General features: G+C 39.4%; 1 protein-coding gene across 1 annotated transcript in view; it reads right to left on the reverse strand.

Annotated features, from left to right (window-relative positions):
- LOC129697116 (meprin A subunit alpha-like) overlaps nucleotides 1-15,348 on the reverse strand; it is a 40,642-nt gene extending 25,294 nt beyond the window's left edge. Inside the window, exons 1-6 of the mRNA XM_055635350.1 lie at nucleotides 15,234-15,348; nucleotides 15,134-15,158; nucleotides 14,974-15,027; nucleotides 14,034-14,074; nucleotides 13,861-13,936; nucleotides 12,235-12,352 (exon numbers count right to left, since the gene is read on the reverse strand). Of these exons, the coding sequence (XP_055491325.1) occupies nucleotides 12,235-12,352; nucleotides 13,861-13,936; nucleotides 14,034-14,074; nucleotides 14,974-15,027; nucleotides 15,134-15,158; nucleotides 15,234-15,299 (380 nt within the window). The 5' untranslated portion in view covers nucleotides 15,300-15,348. The remainder of the gene's footprint in view (nucleotides 1-12,234; nucleotides 12,353-13,860; nucleotides 13,937-14,033; nucleotides 14,075-14,973; nucleotides 15,028-15,133; nucleotides 15,159-15,233) is intronic.
- Nucleotides 15,349-19,424: the final 4,076 nt, after the last annotated feature.

Genomic DNA, 19,424 nt, shown 5'->3' on the forward strand with positions numbered 1-19,424 from the left:
AAACACAATATTCCACCACTCATGCATAGCCCCCAACTGAGCAGGCGCAGCTCATTTCCTCTCATCCCCAGCACTCACTACCCCTCTTCTTCAACCTCCCTCTTCTTTCCCCTCTCCTCCTCCCCTCCCCCAATCTCTCCCTCACCTCTCCTTTCCCCTACCCTCAGTCACTCCCTCCCTCCCTCCATAAATCCTCTCCCCTCCCTATCCCCCTCCTATTTCTCTAATCCCCACTCCTCACCTCCCCTATCCCCACCACCACTATCCCTCCTGACCTCCCCACGGCCCTCCTCTCCCTCTATTCCCCACTCCCTACCTCCCCCACTCCTCTCCCTCTCCTCCTCCCTCTATTCCCCATCCGCCCCCATGCTCCCTCCTCACCGCCTCCCCCACGTTCGACCTCTCCCTCCCTACCCCCTCCTCTCCCTCAATCTCCCCACTATCCCTCCTCACCTCCCCCACTGCCCTCCTCGCCCTCTATTCCACACCCCCACTCTCCCCTCCTCTATTCCTCCTCCTTCCCCACCAGACATGACACAGGAAAAAATACTTTTAAAAAAGGAAGAGATAGATTTCTCTGCGGATTTTGAAATACGCGAAGGCCCCATCGCCGCCGCAAGGCCCCACCGCTGCCCCAGCTCCATCGCCGTGAAGCCTCACCACTGCGGTCTCAATGACTCCTGGATCGCTACATAGAATCCTGGGTTGGATAGTGCGGCCGACGGTGCCCGCAGCTGGGCACCATGGAGGCTACGCAGTGGGTTCGGCCGCTCGCCCACTCAGCACCACGGAGGCACATGCAGATGATCTCCAGCCGGCGGAGCATTAGTAATGCTCACTCTGCTCCTTCAGCTTTATATTCTCCTCATCGGGCGAGCGGTTGCTGTCCGTGACTGACAGCGGACCTGGCCAATCAGTGCGGCGATGGTACAGGAAGGGCGTCGTCATCCCAGTGACTGACAGGAGAAAAGACCAATCTGCATGTTGCTGACTGATAGGAGAAGAGACCAATCTGCGCATGTGTGGTTTTAAAGATTTTTAAACCTTAATAACTTTTAAAATATACCATCGATCGGAACAAAACTTTTTGCACTTGAGCACAGGAGAATGCGAGTAAGGTGGCAAAAACTCGTAGCGCAATCATGTGCTGCTTTTGTGCAAATAGAAAAACCACGCAAACCGGAAGAGCACAAGATCAGAGTTTTAGTTATGTACAGATACTGTAATAAAACATTTGTCCTATATTGTGTTTATTTGGTTTATTTGGTTTATTGTATATAACAAAATTGCTTCATTAAAGTACTTTTGGTGAAACTAAATAAAACTGATCATAATTGTAAGCCATTCACTTGAGGGTGAATAAAGCAGCTTCATGATTTTGTCAAAATTCTGTTCATCTATAAGTGGCATTGTGCATTGTTGGATACGGATTGAAAATTAATATCGAAAGGAAGTGAGTATCCAGTTTGGAGCACCACCTGGGGTATTGCCTGTGTCTCAATAAATATAGACCATATCCTTTCTGATGGGCCATATTTTGTTCATATTATGTGGTATAAAGAAATACACAGATACAGCACATTGAGGGAGATTGTTAAAGCACCTGCCTAATGCTGTTTTTCCATCCATTTTAAGTTATTCCATCTGAAATTGAGTACTCATGGATTACATATCACAGTACTATACGCTCATATTAGCTATTATAGACTAATTCTTCAATAATTCTTCTTGTCCACAATTCAGCTCAACTTGTTTATGCCAACCAAGATGCCCCATCCTATCAAAACCATTATTGTTTGGCCATTATTCCTTTAAATCTTTCCTATCCAAATTGTACATTTTTTTTTAACACCCAAGGAATCAAGGTAAAAACGTTAACGTTGGAAGATCAGCTTTTGAAATTTGAGTAAATTGAAATTAGGATTAGCATCACCGTATTATGTTTTTTTTTAATTATTTATTTTCTTGTTTACCTATCTGATCTTATTTTTCTACTTTTAGATACAATTGATCTCTCTCATTTTCCTTTACCTTGCCAGTGTAAGCAACCATTCTACCTTTTTATATTTTCATCAGAGTGTTTTGTGCCTGTGCCACTTCTCCTCCTGAACCAAACTACACTGACTTTGTAGCTTAGACAAGGCCTTTAAAAATAATTTGCTGGTTCTTTTGAACAGTATTAGCAACAATTCTTCATGGTACATCACACAGCAAGGCACTTCAAAGAATGAAGAGGGTTAAGGGGAAAATAAAATAATTCATCAACCATTAATTAATCATTGTGAAAAGTTATAGAAGGCAACCAAGAGTTAGATTTAAATAGCCAATTTTGATAATCCTCAATTTTTTAATAAAATTCTGAATAAAATTGCAGAATCTAACTACCAAAATGTTATAATTGGAGGAGACTTCAACTGTGCTTTAGATCCGTATTTAGATAAATCGATGCAAAAACAAAGAGGTAATAAGAAATCTAAAACTAGTGAACTCTTAAATACATATATAAAAAATACAAATATAGCAGATGTTTGGAGGATCGCGAACCCGACTGGAAGGGAATACTCGTTTTATTCAATGGTGCATAAAACATACTCACGCATAGACTATTTCCTAGTGGATTCAAAACTAATCCCTTATACTCTTAACCCTAAATACCACACTAATACGATTTCAGATCATTCCCCGCTATCTTTTGTTTTAAAATTGGAAGGAATCTCTATGAACACATCGTTCTGGAGGTTTAACTCGCAAATTTTGAAAGACCCACAAGGGAGTATATATCTAAAAAAACAAATGGATCTATTTTTTGAGATAAATGATACACCAGATATTTCGCCTACTTTATTATGGGAATCCTTCAAAGCATTTATTAGAGGAGTCACTATCTCGTATCAAGCTTTTCAAAACAAAAAGAATAAAAATGAACAAAGACAATTAGAAGAACAAATCAGACAACTAGATACAGATAATGCTAAAGATCCAACTATGGATAAACATAATAAAATTTTAATTTTGAAATTTAAGCTAAATAAATTACTATCAGAGAAGATTATAAGATTATTCCAAATTACCAAACAAGAATGTTTTGAATTTGGGGATAAACCCCATAAACTTTTGGCACGCCAATTAAAAAAACGGGAAAAAGACCATGCAATTTTAAAGATTAAATCAGATAGAGGGGAATTATTAACACTACCTCAGGATATCAATAAAAGATTTGCTCAATATTATAAGAACTTATATACATCGAAAACGCTAATAGACAATAACAAAGCTTCAGAATTTTTGACCGATTGTAACCTTCCAAAATTAGAATTGAAAGAACAAGAGGAACTGGGAGCACAAATTACAGCTAAGGAAATAGAAGACACAATAAACACACTTAAGAATGGAAAAACACCAGGACCAGACGGATTCAGTAATGAATTTTATAAATGTTTTTACGATACAGTGACCCCACGTCTACAGAAAATGTATACATTTGCTTTTAAAGAACAAATCTTACCTGAAACACTAGCTGAATCAACGATCACACTAATACTTAAAAAAGATAAAGATATAGAAGAACCAGGATCATATAGAGCTATTGCATTGTTAAATACTGATCAAAAAATATTAGCGAAAATACTAGCTAGAAGATTAAGTCAATATGTCAGTAAATTAATAAATAAGGATCAGACGGGATTTATACCTAAGAGACACTCATTTAATAACCTGAGACGTCTGCTTAACATAATGCACTCTCACAAACCTCAAGAACAAGAGTTATCTATCATTTCATTGGACGCAGAAAAAGCGTTTGATCAAGTAGAATGGGATTATATGTTTAAAGTATTGCAAAAATTTCAAATGGGAGAGAGCTTCATCGCATGGATAAAATTATTATATAACAAACCCACGGCTAGAATATTAACTAATAATATACTATCTACGAAATTTCAATTAACAAGGGGTAATAGACAAGGGTGTTCATTATCACCGCTACTATTCGCTCTGGTAATTGAACCCTTAGCTGAAAAAATTAGAACACATCCTGACATCTATGGGTATAATACAAAACATTCAAATAACAAAATATCCTTATACGCAGACGATGTATTACTATATATCACAAAACCCCAAATCAGTATAACAAACATATTAAATCTAATCGAGGATTTTGGATCTTTCTCAGGATACAGAATAAACTGGAACAAAAGTGAAATTATGTCAATAAAACCGAAAGACTCAACACATCTATTGAAATTCCCCTTTAAAATAGCTACAGAAAAATTTAAATATTTAGGAATTGAAATCACTAGAAATTACCACGGTATGTTTAATGCTAATTATAGCCCCTTACTTAAGAAATTAAACAATCTAATTAAATTCTGGAAAACGCTGCCGATGTCTTTAATAGGTCGAATAAATGCTATAAAAATGATTTTTTTACCACAAATCCTATATTTATTTCAATCAATTCCAATATATCTTCCAAAATTAAAAAAAAAAAAATTAGACTCAGACATCACAAACTTTATATGGGATTATAAATCCCACAGAATACAAAGAGCACACCTCAGTAAACCAAAAGAGATGGGTGGTCTAGTGCTCCCTAACTTCATGTACTATAATTGGGCGGTAAATATTAAAAATATGATTCGCCTGCTGGACAACTCTGCCCAGCAGGTGGACTGGATTATAATGGAGAGAGAGGACTGTGCTCCTGGTAATACAGGCGCGACTCTCCTCTCACCAACGAATTTGAATAACAAATATTATAATAAAAATCCAATGATACATAGTACAATCAGAACTTGGAAACAAATAAAACAGAACTTAAAATTAAGAAATCTATCTCTGCTAATGCCAATAGTCAATAATCCTTCGTTTAAACCCTCAATTATAGATAAATCATTTACACAATGGGAAAGAACGGGAATCAAAACGCTCGGAGACCTGTATGAATTAGGGAAATTATTACCATTTCAACAATTACAACTGAAATATAACTTGAAAAATAATCAATATTTTAAATATCTTCAAATCCGTGATTATCTGAAAAAATATACAAAAGACTATTATAATATGCCCCCAGACTTATTAGATGAAGCCATGAAGAAAAAGGCTGAATCAGCAAATCTAATATCATACTTATATAATATTATATTGAATATAGAAATACCTACAACAGATATTAGAAGAGATTGGGAACAAGAATTAACTATAACAATTTCAAAAGAGAGCTGGGATAAACACTTAAGATATGTGCATAAATGCTTGATCAACGTACGACATATTCTAATCCAATATAAAACATTACACAGACTATATTATTCAAAAACTAAAATAAATAAACTCTTCCCCAATGTCTCACCCATTTGTGATAAATGTCAGGTACAAGAAGCTAACATAGCGCACTCTTTTGTTTTCTGTACAAAAATTAAAAAATTCTGGAACGAAATATTTGAAATCTTTACAAAATTATTTAAAACAAAACTTCTACCCAGAGTAGAATGGATCATTTTTGGAATATCGGAAGCTAACCCTGAATTAAATATGTTTCAAAAGAACTTACTTAATTATGGGCTCATAATCGGAAAAAAGCTTATACTTAAATTTTGGAAAAAATGCTCCAATACCAACAACAAAAATGTGGATTTCAAACATGTTCGAAACATTACACTTGGAAGAGATGAGACTCCTCCTAGCAGGTAAAGCAGATCACTTCCAAAAGACGTGATCTGCATTTATGGAACTATTACAAGCTAAGGTGCAATAATAAGTTAAAATATAAAGGCTACCAGGACCGGGTAATGGGGGGTATAAAATACATTTTTAATAAAAACATGGTTGGTAGATCCTTTTTTGCGGAGTTTTGTGTTACAATAGAGCGACTGATTTTCCTTTTTTCCTTTTTTTTCCTTTCTTTCTAGGGTCTTAATTATTTTCTTTGCTTCCTTCTCTAATTCCTTCCCTAAGGGGTTCTTTTCTCCCAACACTTTCCTGCACCTTCACGATTCTTGCTTACTTTTCTTACTTCTTTTATTTCTTTCTCTTTTACAGCTCAAAAAATGAAGTGGTACAACATAATGTAATAAGACATATGCGATGTATTAATGTGATTTACTGTACTGCTAATAAAAATAAAATTTAAAAAAAAATAAAAAAAAGAATTCTGGTGAGCAGTTATAATTGTTGACAGCTCTGCCTCGGTGAGAAAGAGGTGAACATGCTGCAGTTTAGACTCAGGAAATTGAACGATACACAGCTGGGAACAGACTGATTGATTGATTGATTGATTGATTGATTGATTGATTGATTGATTGATTGATTGATTGATTGATTGATTGATTGATTGATTGATTGACACAGCAAGGAAACATGTCCTTTGCTTCACTGAGTCCATACTGACCATCGATCACGCATTTATACCAGCTCTATGCTATCACACTTTGGTATCCACTCCCTATATAGGAGGGGCAATTGGCTGAGATCAATTTTACTTCGGAGTCACGTGAGTGATTCCGTGAAGACCCCAGCCCAGTGCGCAGGTGCGGCCATAATCGCACAGCTGTGCAAACGCGGCCAGCGGGAGTCGGCGCTCCCGCAACCAAGGAACGTGAGGTAAGTACTTACCTTAATCGGGCCTTGTGGTTTTTGCTCCAGGGGGAGCAAAGCAGCAGAGGAAGCGACCCCCGTTCGACTCCAGCGAAGGAGCTGACAGTGGAGGGGGATAGGCGCAAACGGGACCGCACATGCTGTGGACCGCTGACAGGGAGCTGCGCTGATGCCGGTCCGCTGAACAGCTGTTTGGTAACAGCAGCGGACCGGAGGGAAATTTAAAAGACCCGACCGGCAGCCCTGCAGATTCCTGACAAGGAGAATCGCCGCCCGGGAACCGCTACAATGCCGCCTGAAAAACGGCAGGCAGCCTCTACATACAGGTAAGACAAAAATCTTACCAAAATTACAGGTTCTACAGGAATCAACTTCCTCCAACACTGGAACAGGTGGAGGCAGCAAAAATAAGTATGTCTGTCTCCCCAAGCCAGAGGAGGTCATGGAGTTCAAAACCTCCAGGAAAAAAGGGCACTGGCTGAATGCCAAGGGAGCTGACACTCCTACCCCAGTGCTATTGCACTAGCCATCTCTCTTGTCGAGGGATTGATGCAACAGCGGAGTTTGAGCTATGCCTCCTCCAATTTATAGCACACCCTTTTGCTCCCTCTTTTGAGGCTAGCTAAGGAGGCCAGGGCTGGGCTGGCTTAAACGCTGGGCAGGCGGACGAGAACAGCAGTATGCCAGGGGAGCAGGATCAGGAAGAGCTACTGGGTGTCGTGGGCCACTACATGGCTCCTCCACACGACCATCTTCCCAAAAAAGACCTGCAGGAGTAGGCCTTTCTAGAGGCAAATCCGCAGGCAGCTGGGTCAGCAGACTCGCAGACAAGAGCTAAAAGCAGCGAATTCTGAAGCTCCTAACAGAAGGGTCAAGATGTCACCGCCTTTGCTCGTTTCCACGGTCATACTCACCTGGCAGGCGAGACGCCATGATCACCAAGGTGGTTCTCCCAGGATGAGACTATCCCGTTGCACTACGAGTGTGCTGACGCCTAAGATGTTCCCAAATTTGGGATACTCGACTGACATTTGTGCATAAGACCTGCCCGCAACCCCAAATATACAGGGCTATGCAAACCGCTGCTGCGGGAAGAGAGGCAGCTAAACCTGTGCGCCTCATGAGGGCAGGCCATGGAACGAGCAGGACATCGCATCCAACACCCAGCTGGCAGCACCCCTCGGCATCCACCAGCAATATCGAACAAGGACTGGTGAAAGCCTGGCGACCGCTTCACATTACCCCCAAAGCTCTTTTTAGACAGGGGCCCAGAGCGGAGCCGTGGGAAAATGCGCCGCCCCACCGACAGCACCAGCATACCAGCAAAACTAGGCCTTCATGAAAAAACAATAAACATGGAGGTAGGTAGTCTGGTTCCTCCCAGTTTACACTAAATAAGGGTGTTCTAACTAACTGGGGGGGGGGGGGGGGGGGGGGGGAGCATTTACACTTGTTGATAAAGCAGGGGGTGCTGTCACAAATAACTAAAATATACTCAACAGTATTAGTGGATAAAAACTTGAATTCAAATTGGTAATATTACCGCCAGTTCAGCAATGCGCCCAAAGGGCATTTTCTCCCTCTAAGAAAGAGAAGTGAGAAGGTCAAGCTGGACTAGAAGGCTCATTACTAAACGGATCATGGGAGTAAACATGAACCATTGGAATTTGTATCGAATATATTCACCGAAACTACAAAAGATGGTGAATGTAGCATCATCATTGATCTAATATCACTAAATAAATCTGTTGAGTATATACACTCTAAGATGGAGACGGGTTTTTTGTCACTGCCAGACATCTGATCTCCAAAGGATACCTATGGCGAGCATTGATATGGAAGATGCTAACTATCTTATACCCATACACTAGGATCATTATAGATACCTAAAAAAATTTTACCTGGATAATGGATATCCCGGTTAGGGCAACTATGGGAGTATAGAGCATTCCCAATGGTCTAACCTCAGCCCTAAACTATTATAAATATTAAAAATGGCCATGAAAATATTAAGAAAACAAGCATAATCATGGCATATATTGGATGATATCCTCATATTAGAGGAATCAAAGGAATTAGCTGTGGCAGCAGTTCTAGCTACGAAACAGCTCCCTAAAGCTCTGAGGTTCATCCCACGCCCAGATAAACCAGAATTGAAGCCGTTAACTACCATGGATTATCTGGGCTTCAATAACAATCCATCCATATGACTGTTACTTTGCCAAGGTACTTGGGTCACTATAATCAAATCATGAATGTACCCACTGAAGCTATATCACAATTACAGTGGTGGGCAGACATATATTTCGCATAGTTTTCAGCCCTATTATCATCACCAATCCCAACTTGGTTATTAAAAACCGATGCCAGTACTTTAGGCTGGGGAGCAACTAAACTCCATATCCAGCACAGGTAACAGATGGACCAATTCAGAAACATCGTTACTACACACACCGGGCATCAACTACTTGGGATTGGTGATCGCCTATTGGGCTAAAAAGCATATGCATTTCAAATGCAGCACGTACATATGTGGTTACGGATTGATAATACTATGGTAGTGGCTTATATCAACCATATGGGGAGCATAAAATCATTATTGTGCAACAAATTGGTCAAACAGATCTGGCAATGGTGTGTCAAAAGACATTTTAACTATCAGCTGCCTATGTCCTAGGAAGCTAGAACACAGTGGGAGACACCACGTCACGGGTAAAAAATTATGATAACATTGAATAGATGTCAAACCCAAAATATCTGCTAAAGGTATTAAGCAGTTTGAAAGCCAGATATCAATTTGGTTGCACAAGACGGAATCACCAGTAACCTATGTATGTGACTTAGGAACCAGATCAGAGGCAGCAGCGATAGATGCCTACATGCTGGAAGGGGGAATTTCTGCTTTGCCTTCCTCCCTTCTGCCTCATCAGTCGGGCACTTCGCAATACAGATGGAATCTGTCTCCGAGATATTGAACGTGCCCGACCGGCCTACACAGCCATGGTTCCCAGTTCATCACGACATGGTGGGCGAGTCACCTATGGATTTCCCTAGTGGACCATGGTTGCTGACTCAACCCAGTATCAGGCATAAGCCACCCATGCCAGAAAAACATCAAACTCCTGGGTGCAGGTTTTGAATAGACCTTACCAGGGACTGGGATTATCCAAAGGAACCATTACCACCATGTCGGCATCCCTGCGAACAGTCTCCAAGAGCTAACATGGGTAAAATACTGCCACGACGCAGGGACAACATACCAAACTATTCAACCACTGACGTATTGGAGTTCCTGGAACATCTACACCATGACTAAAAGGTGAGTTACAGTTACGATGAGGGATTACGTGCCATCCGCTCCCACCCTCAATATATAGATCAAACTAATAAACTGATGTCTCATGATCTTTACTATCTTACTTCAAATATTGTGTCTATCCTGTGATTTCACACCGCTGCTTCGAAGTATGCCGCACCTGCGCACTGGGCTGGGGTCTTCACGTAATCCCTCATCGTAACTCCTCATAAAATACAGATCAAACTTCATACTGGTAAGTACTCATTTAATCTTACTATTAACCTACACACTCACATGTCTTTGGGTTGTGAGAAGAAACCAGAGCAACCGGTCACAGGGAGAATTTGCAAACTGCACACAAGGTCAGGAACGAACCCGAGTCTCTGGTGCTATGAGGCAACAGCACTACCAGCTGCACCACTATGTGACGTTAAGTGAAAAGACACAAGAGACAAGATGGAGCAACAAAAATTAAAAAGATTCTGAGATACTGAATTTTAAAATAAAACGGAAAAACAGTAAATTAAGTTACCATTCTCAGTTGAAGACAAAGAATAGAATAGAATAGTTTCTTTATTGTCATTGTAACATGAACCATGTACAACGAAATTTAAAAATGTCAGCCAGTCAGTGCACCATTCAAACATTTCTAAAAGCTAACAATACATACAAGATAAAACATTAAAAGATAAGATCTTTTATCTTTATAATAATCTCTAAGATCTTTGGTTGAAGACCTTTGAACGGGCCGGGCAAACAGAGAAAACAAGTAAGGTTTCAGAAAAGGTGAGGGATGAATGGATGGAACAAAGGATTATTCCTTTTATATCTCTAGATGAGACCTAATCACTTAATGCAGCATTGCAGATTGTGCTCTTTTATTCTTGTAATGTTTTTATGGAACAGAAAGCGAAGCTAGGAAAGAACACATAATTCAAAGGGAATATCTCTCATAGGGTAGAGCAAGGGCTTAATTGTAAATACAGTTGTGCAATTGAAGTGCAACATGTCAGTGAGAATGTGTTGATAGTTAATTAGAATGTGTTATGTAATGCTATAGCATTCAGATCTGCCGTAATTTTTAACAGTTTTCAAAGGTTAATGTTGGAGACAGATAATGATTGACTCTCATTTATAACAAACATTGAATAGTTCGCACAAAATTCCCATCTGCAGTTAATTGGCACAAAAAATAATTTGCTAAGAGGACATTTGTCTTTGTATTTGAACTACATTAATGATTTGGCATGCAGAATGGCAGGCAGTGACTAGTGGGGTACCGCAAGGCTCGGTGCTGGGACCGCAGTTATTTACAATATACATCAATGATTTGGATGAAGGGATTCAAAGTAACATTTAGCAAATTCGTAGATGACACAAAGCTGGGTGGCAGTGTGAACTGTGAGGAGGATGCTATGAGAGTGCAGGGTGACATAGACAGGTTGGGGGAGTGGGCAGATGCATGGCAGATGAAGTTTAATGCAGATAAATGTGAGGTTATCCACTTTGGTAGCAAAAACAGGAAGGCAGATTACTATCTAAATGGCGTCAAGTTGGGAAAAGGGGAAGTACAACGGGATCTGGGGGTCCTTGTACATCATTCTATGAAAGTAAGCAAGCAGGTACAGCAGGCAGTGAAGAAAGCAAATGGCATGTTGGCCTTTATATCAAGAGGAATCGAGTATAGGAGCAAAGAGGTCCTTCTGCAGTTGTACAGAGCCCTAGTGAGACCACACCTGGAGTATTGTGTACAGTTTTGGTCCTGTAATTTGAGGAAGGACATTCTTCCTATTGAAGGAGTGCAGCGTAGGTTTACAAGGTTAATTCCTGCGGTGGCGGACTGTCATATGCTTAGAGAATTGGGCAGCTGGGCTTGTACACTCTGGAGTTTAGAAGGTTGAGAGGGTATCTCATTGAAACATATAAGATTGTTAAGGGTTTGGACACGCTAGAGGGAGGAAACATGTTCTCCTTGTTGGGGGAGTCCAGAACCAGTGGTCACAGTTTAAGAATAAGGAGTAAGCCATTTAGAACGGAGATGAGGAAACACCTTTTCTCACAGAGAGTGGTGAGTCTGTGGAATTCTCTGCCTCAGAGGGTGGTGGAGGCAGGTTCTCTGGATGCTTTCAAGAGAGACCTAGATAGGGCTCTTAAAAATAGCGGAGTCAGGGGATATGGGGAGAAGACAGGAACGGTGTACTGATTGGGGTTGATCAGCCATGATCACATTGAATGGCGGTCCTGGCATGAAGGGCCGAATGGCCTACTCCTGCACCTATTGTCTATTGTCTATTGTGTATTTCTACTTTCATAAAATAGTACTATTCTATACATACCCATCTAACTTTTTGAAAGATAGAAATGTTTTTTCTCCTTCATACGGTTTAAAATCAATGCACGATTTCAATCGATACTGCTCAAACGCAAGCAAGATTACACCTTTGGCATTTAGTTCTGAAAAATAAAGTGGAAATAATAAATATACTTATACAATAAACCAACACAGTTCCAAAATTAAGAACTTTAGATATAAATCTCTTAGTTTGTATCAGTTAAGCCTATATAAAATGTACATGAAAATGTATAATGATTTAAAATTATACCCGAAAACCACAAGGGCATGCTTATGAGATCTTGAGCTAACACAGGATTTTTTTTGGTTCTGCATGTAAATGCTAGAATTTCTCAGTATTTGTGCCACCGTTTCTTTGACTCCTGAGTAAATACTGAAATCTCAACTGACCAACAGCATTTCAGCCTCTGCATGGAGCCCAGCAACAGAGAAGAAACTTGATGAGTTTCCTGGGAATCACGATCAAGAAATATGTTCATTTGAGCTTGGATTCTGCTTCAGCAAGGAAAACAGGTAAACTACATTATTTTAATTTATTTATGTTTGGTTTCATATTTTTAACTATTTAGGAATGTTTTGAAGAATTTGTTTATTTTATTTTCTTTAAAACTTCATTCAGAACTCTGAGCAAAAAAAATTGGGAATGCTGGAAATCTGAATTATAATTGGAAAATCGTGGAAATACTTTGCAGGCCGTGTAGTATCTGTGGCGATAAAATTGTTCTGACGTGAAACATTTATTCGGTTTCAGTTTTGTTGAGCCTTTCCAACATTTTCTGTTTGTAATATAGAATCAGATGTTTTGAGTTCTTGGAGCTATGATTGAATTCATCTATAATGTGAACTTCTGTTCACCCAGTTATGTTCAAGGGAAGAAGATTATAAAATAAACCATCCCATAAAATGATGTAAAAGCAATAACATAATTTAGTTTAAAAAAATCAAGAAATATGACGTAATTTTAAAGAGAATTATACTGCAGGGTAATTTTTAACGACATTGTTAATAATCGGCAAATGTTTTCAAACTCATAATCCCTTTTAGTGAGGAATGTTAGTCCAAATGAAAATATCATGCATGATTAAAATTTAATCAAGTTTTTTTTTAAGCATTTGAAGAATTTAAGTTTTGAAACTTCCTGTGCCTCTTTCTGTTTTGAAGTACATATTAATTTAAGCAAAAATACAGGTTGTTCAATAAAAGCAGGAAGGCTTTTCCAATTTGAGTCCAGTAATGCAGTTAATGAATCTAAATGATTACCCTTGAGACTAAGGTATGGGTTACAATAGTCACATTTTATTCAAGTCAAAAAAATACTCTGCTCTAAATTTTTGCTCTAAACAACAATATTCGAAAAATGAATAAAGTGAAAGATGCACTGCTCATTAAGTGACATTTCAATTTTGAATTTTAATAGCTTGTCCTAAATAAATCTCTTCAATTGTCAATGTAAACATTTTCAATTATCATGTTTTGAAGCATTATGCAAATGATTGCAGTCTCATGATAATGATAACATGATAAAATGATATTCGATACTTAAATCAGTACATAATTATAGTGTTTGAATACCTTCAAATTATTTATAAATGTATAAGTGAAATTTTACCAAGGTTATCAGTCAGAATATATGGAATAGGAAATGACCATCTTGTTGTTGGATCTTTAAGAGCATTCCGTTCTCGCTGAAACAAAGTGAGGAAATCAATAATGCATGACTGTTGAAAGCACAGTACAATAAATGAATCCATTATGAACCAACATAACGATTATCATACTTACAGTTCCTGCAATGTCTCCTTGAAACAAAAACCTCTGGGATTCTATCAGAAAGGTAATTGGAAAATAAGATATTCTGAATGCTGATCAAAGATGCTGCACTATAGAGCAGAATATAAAATTTACGCTAATCTGGAGAACTATTGCAGGATATATTTAGTACAATTGAAAGACGTAACTTGAAAGATGCTGGAGAATACATTATCAGTGCTAATTATTAAACTTAGCAATGGTATTAGTACAGTATATCATTGTCATATGTACTGAAATATAGTGAAAAACCTTGTCTTGCATGCTATCCAGTCAGATCATACCATACATGCATGCAATCATACCATACATGAGCACAGCAGGTAGTGCTAAAGAGAAAATACACAGTGAGCAGAATATAATGTCACAGCTTCCGAGAAAGTCCTGTTAAAGAAAAGTGCAAGGGCTGCAGTGAGGTAGATCAGAAGATCAGGAATATGTCCTCAGCATATTGAATGTCCGTTCAGAAGTCTGATAACTACAGGGAAGAAATGTTCTTAAATCTGGTTTATGTGATTTCAAGGGAAGTCAGTCTACCCCACCACAGCTAAACTATCATTAAACACTACAACCTCCAAATGGGCTCTGAACTATATAGACGAGGGCATTATTTTTGACTTTACACTATTATTGTCTATTTATTTGTGGGGTTTTTTTTTATAAACTGAACTTTTTTTTGTCATATATTATGGGTTTTACATATTACTTTGTTTATATGTCTGTTGTGCTGCTGCAAGTAAGAATCCATTGATCAGTTTCAGGACACACGACAACAAAACACTTTTGACACTTTCTTGCAGTCTTAGGCAGAGTAGTTGCCATACCAAGCTGAGATGTGTTCCGATAGGATGATTTCTATGGCACATCTGTAAAAATGGGCAAGATTTATTGGGGATATGCTAAATAAACTTACCTGCATTTATTTGTGGGATGTCCTCTCTGAAATCCCCAGCATCTACTTCGTAATCTAATTAATAAATAATTAGAAATTAATTTGTTAACAGTTAAAGATAACGTGTGAATCGCCTTTAAAAATGTGGTAAAGAAAATGAACCAAGTAACATAATATTTACCATTTTCAGAAGGAATCTCTTTTATCTGGAAAGAGAAAGATTTGTTTAAGTAGTGCAAGGATAATTAAAATAGTTTTATAATGAAGGTTGTGTATCTTACCATTAATGTGTTACAATATGCAAACAAAACTACTAAAGCAAAGGAAAACGATCCAGAAGTGTTCATGTTTATCCCAGGAGAGCAAATGCATTAGCTTTCTAGTGCTTGTGTTATATGGGCACCTTTAAATTCAGTTTTCAACTTCTTAACCTTTGTACAGTTAATTTAATTTTATGGCATACATGGGAGATAAATCTGCAACACTAGCATTATCTGAAGAGTAAAATAGCACAATAATCCTTTATTTTCATGGCAAGTTCATGGTTCAATAATGTTACTGCATTCATTCTTGTTTTTTTTTGTAAATTATTAAGACAATTCTAAATGATAGTGAATAATTCACAGAAAATTGCTTACTATCTCTCCAGAGGTAACTGCTGACCGAAGATTTGAATATTATTCATCAGGTTTTTCAGATATGGTTAAAATATACTAAACACCTTTCCATGTCTGCTGCATGATAAAATATTCAAATTCCAGAGTGGAGATGTGGATTAGATGTTTTCCCTGGCTTTTGCATATAAAATCAGGGATTATAGATTCAAAATAAGGCAGAGGCGGAGAGAGAGACAAGAATAAATGTCTTCACACAGCATTTTTAGCATTCTCCGTCCCTGTGGGCTGTGAGGTTCAGTGCCTGAGTATATTCAAGGGAGGAGATCAGGAGCTGGTGCCATGTGTAATGGGCACTGGGGATTGTGAACATGGATAGATATGTCACAAAGCCAGGAGAATGGTGGAAATAATGATCAAGTGCAGAGCCAGAGTTGGGGATCAGGAACATGTGTGTGGCTGGAACCAGGGGTTAGAAAGGTTGCCAGATATGGAGCAAGAGTCAGGGGTTGGGATCAAGATCAAATGTGTAGTCAGTGCCAGGGTCAGAAATATAGGTAGGTACTTGGCTAACCCAGTGGACATGGTATATCTACCTGATCACACTCTTGGGTACGTGTTTGTGAGCTGGCAGGCATTTGTGCAAACATTTATGCATGTGTTAGTGTCCAAATAGCAGTTGAATCCCCTCCCTGCCAGTGGTCAAATTCTGCACACTGTCAAATCTTTGTGCAATCTTGTGTGCAACGCTATCCTTCATTAAATGTCGCAGCAGCAAATTGTATTCCTCAATACAAATTTCAGGACCTAGAATGCAGGATACCATGGATGACCCCATGGGACAGATTAGAACATTGCTTTGCCTTCACTCCCAGGAACTCAAACCCTCTCATGTTGGCATAACAATCCAGTGTGAGTTACAATAGACAATAGGTGCAGGAGTAGGCCATTCGGCCCTTCGAGCCAGCACCGCCATTCAATGTGATCATGGCTGTTCATCCACAATCAGTACCCCGTTCCTGCCTTCTCCCCATATAACCCGACTCCACTATCTTTAAGAGCCCTATCTAGCTCTCTCTTGAAAGTATCCAGAAAACCTGCCTCCACCGACCACTGAGGCAGAGAATTCCACAGACTAACAACTCTCTGTGTGAAAATTGGGCAGTTCATAGAACATAGAACATGGTCACCTATGGGAAGGCAAAACAAAAGACAAATGCTTCCTTCAAGATTTGCTTTAGTTCAGAGATTGACATTCAGCCCACTGAGTCACAGCAATCATCAGTTACCCTTTCACACTAGAGCGGAACTCGCTATCAAAACATGGAGGGGACATGTGCCCTCTGGCCCCCCCCCCCGGGTTTTCCGCCCCTGCTTTCATACTAGATCTGTTATTCCAATTTCGTATATCCACTCCCTAGGGACAATTACGGAGATCAATTGATCTACTAACCTGCATGTCTTTAGGATGTGAGAGGAAACCAGAGCACTTACAGGAAACCCAAGATCACAGGGAGAGTGTAAAAAGTCCACGCAGACACCACCCAAGGTCATGATCAAACCTGTGTCTCTGGTACTATGAGGTAGCAACTCTGACAGCTATGCTACTATGTGTTCAAGAAGGAACTGCAGATGCTGGAAGATCGAAGGTACACAAAAATGCTGGAGAAACTCAGCGGGTGCAGCAGCATCTATGGAGCGAAGGAAATAGGCGACGTTTCGGGCCGAGACCCTTCTTCAGACTGATGGGGGGGGTGGGGGGGAGAAGGAAGGGAAAAGGGAGGAGGAGGAGCCCGAGGGCGGGGGGATGGGAGGAGACAGCTCGAGGGTTAAGGAAGGGGAGGAGACAGCAAGGGCTAGCAAAACTGGGAGAATTCAACGTTCATGCCATCCGGACGCAAGCAACCCAGGCAGAATATGAGGTGCTGTTCCTCCAATTTCCGGTGTTGCTCACTCTGGCAATGGAGGAGACCCAGGACGGAGAGGTCGGATTGGGAATGGGAGGGGGATTTGAAGTGCTGAGCCACCGGGAGTTCAGGTAGGTTATTGCGGACTGAGCGGAGGTGTTTGGCGAAACGATCGCCCAACCTCCGCTTAGTCTCCCTGATGTAAATCAGCTGACATCTAGAGCAGCGGATGTAGTAGATGAGGTTGGAGGAGATACAGGTGAACCTTTGTCGCACCTGGAACGACTGCTTGGGTCCTTGAATGGAGTCGAGGGGGGAGGTGAAGGGACAGGTGTTGCATTTCTTGCGGTTGCAACGGAAAGTGCCCGGGGAGGGGGTGGTATGGGAGGGAAGGGAAGAATTGACAAGGGAGTTGCGGAGGGAGCGGTCTTTGCGGAAGGCAGAAATAGGGGGAGATAAGAAGATGTGGCGAGTGGTGGAGTCACGTTGGAGGTGGTGGAAATAATGCACTGATTTGGAATGTATTACGAAATACATTTTTTAAAAATAGATTAAAAACCTAAACCACAGCTCAAAAATAATTTAAAAGGTCTCTTAGTAACTACATTTTATGTTTAATCCTTTGAACATGTGTTGTAATTTTTTTAATGTGTCATTTTTTAAAAAGCATTAGCAAGTACTACATAATTTCTAAACACATATTTTAACATATTTATTTTCATTGTAAAAACCCAGATATTAATATAGTTAACAATTAGAACACAGCAAGAAGCAATATTCAATTACAGGCAGAAGATAAAAAATAAATTTGCAACAAAAATGCTGAGATCTTGAATTCCTATATAATCGGTACAGTTGGTGTTTATATATATTGGAAGAATATAAAATGTTTGTGCCATGTATATTGAAAGAATGATGCAATAATTCTCACAAGAGCAACAGCTGACATAAGAATCAAATAAACATATTTAATATTTTTCACCATCAAGTTGACAAACTAGGTGCAGAAAATACTGTATTTCTACTTATTGTAGGTTTCTTAAATACGGGAAAATGTTATCTTCTATACAGCAGCACACCTGCATCAGTTGCAAATAAAATCTAATTGCTGGTAGAACTCAGTGAGTCAGGCAATATCTGAGAAGGGCATGGATAGACAATGCCTTTCAGGATTCTTCTACAGGCTGTGTCATTTTATGAGCTGGCAGTAAATGAATAAAATGAGAGATATAAAATTCCAAGAAAAATGGCTCCGAAGTCTCAATATTTCAGTTGAGATCTCTGATGTGTCACAATAAGACCTATTAGAGAGGGTTTTTTAAAAACTTAGACATACATGCAGCTGACATGGCAATGGCTGTTTTGCAAAATCCAATAATAAAAGTGAATTTGTATCCTTTTGGCACATCAATTTTAGTGTCAAAAAGTAGTAAGATTAAACGAGAACTTACCAGTTTGAAGTTTGATCTTGATTTTATGAGTTACGATGAGCGATTACGTGAAGAAGGGCCGTGCGTCTGTTTGCGCGTCAATCTTCAAAGCAGCGGTGTTAAATCACAGATAAAAAGAAGACCTGAGAATAGTAAGATTGAAGAAACTAGAACTTCCATATGACCTTGATAGTATGAGGGTGGGAGCGGTGGGCACGTAATCGCTCATCGTAACTCCTCATAAAATCAAGATCAAACTTCAAACTGGTAATTTCTTGTTTAATCTTACTATTTTACTTCGGAGTCATGTGAGTGACTACGTGAAGATTTCAAAGCTCTGTGATTTTACGCCGGTTACGAATCCAGGCGTCACACACTGAATGGATTGACCATGGATGCGTGTAATCATTAAAGCATTCAGACATTACGTAGTTAAGTAAAGACACTGATGCTTTAAATGAAAGAAAAGTTTTTAAAAACTAGTTTCCCCTCCCAACCTTGGGGGTAAAGTAAGGGACAGA

This window comes from Leucoraja erinacea, chromosome 5 (genome assembly GCF_028641065.1).
Source record: "Leucoraja erinacea ecotype New England chromosome 5, Leri_hhj_1, whole genome shotgun sequence".
Classification (NCBI taxonomy): Eukaryota; Metazoa; Chordata; class Chondrichthyes; order Rajiformes; family Rajidae; genus Leucoraja; species Leucoraja erinaceus.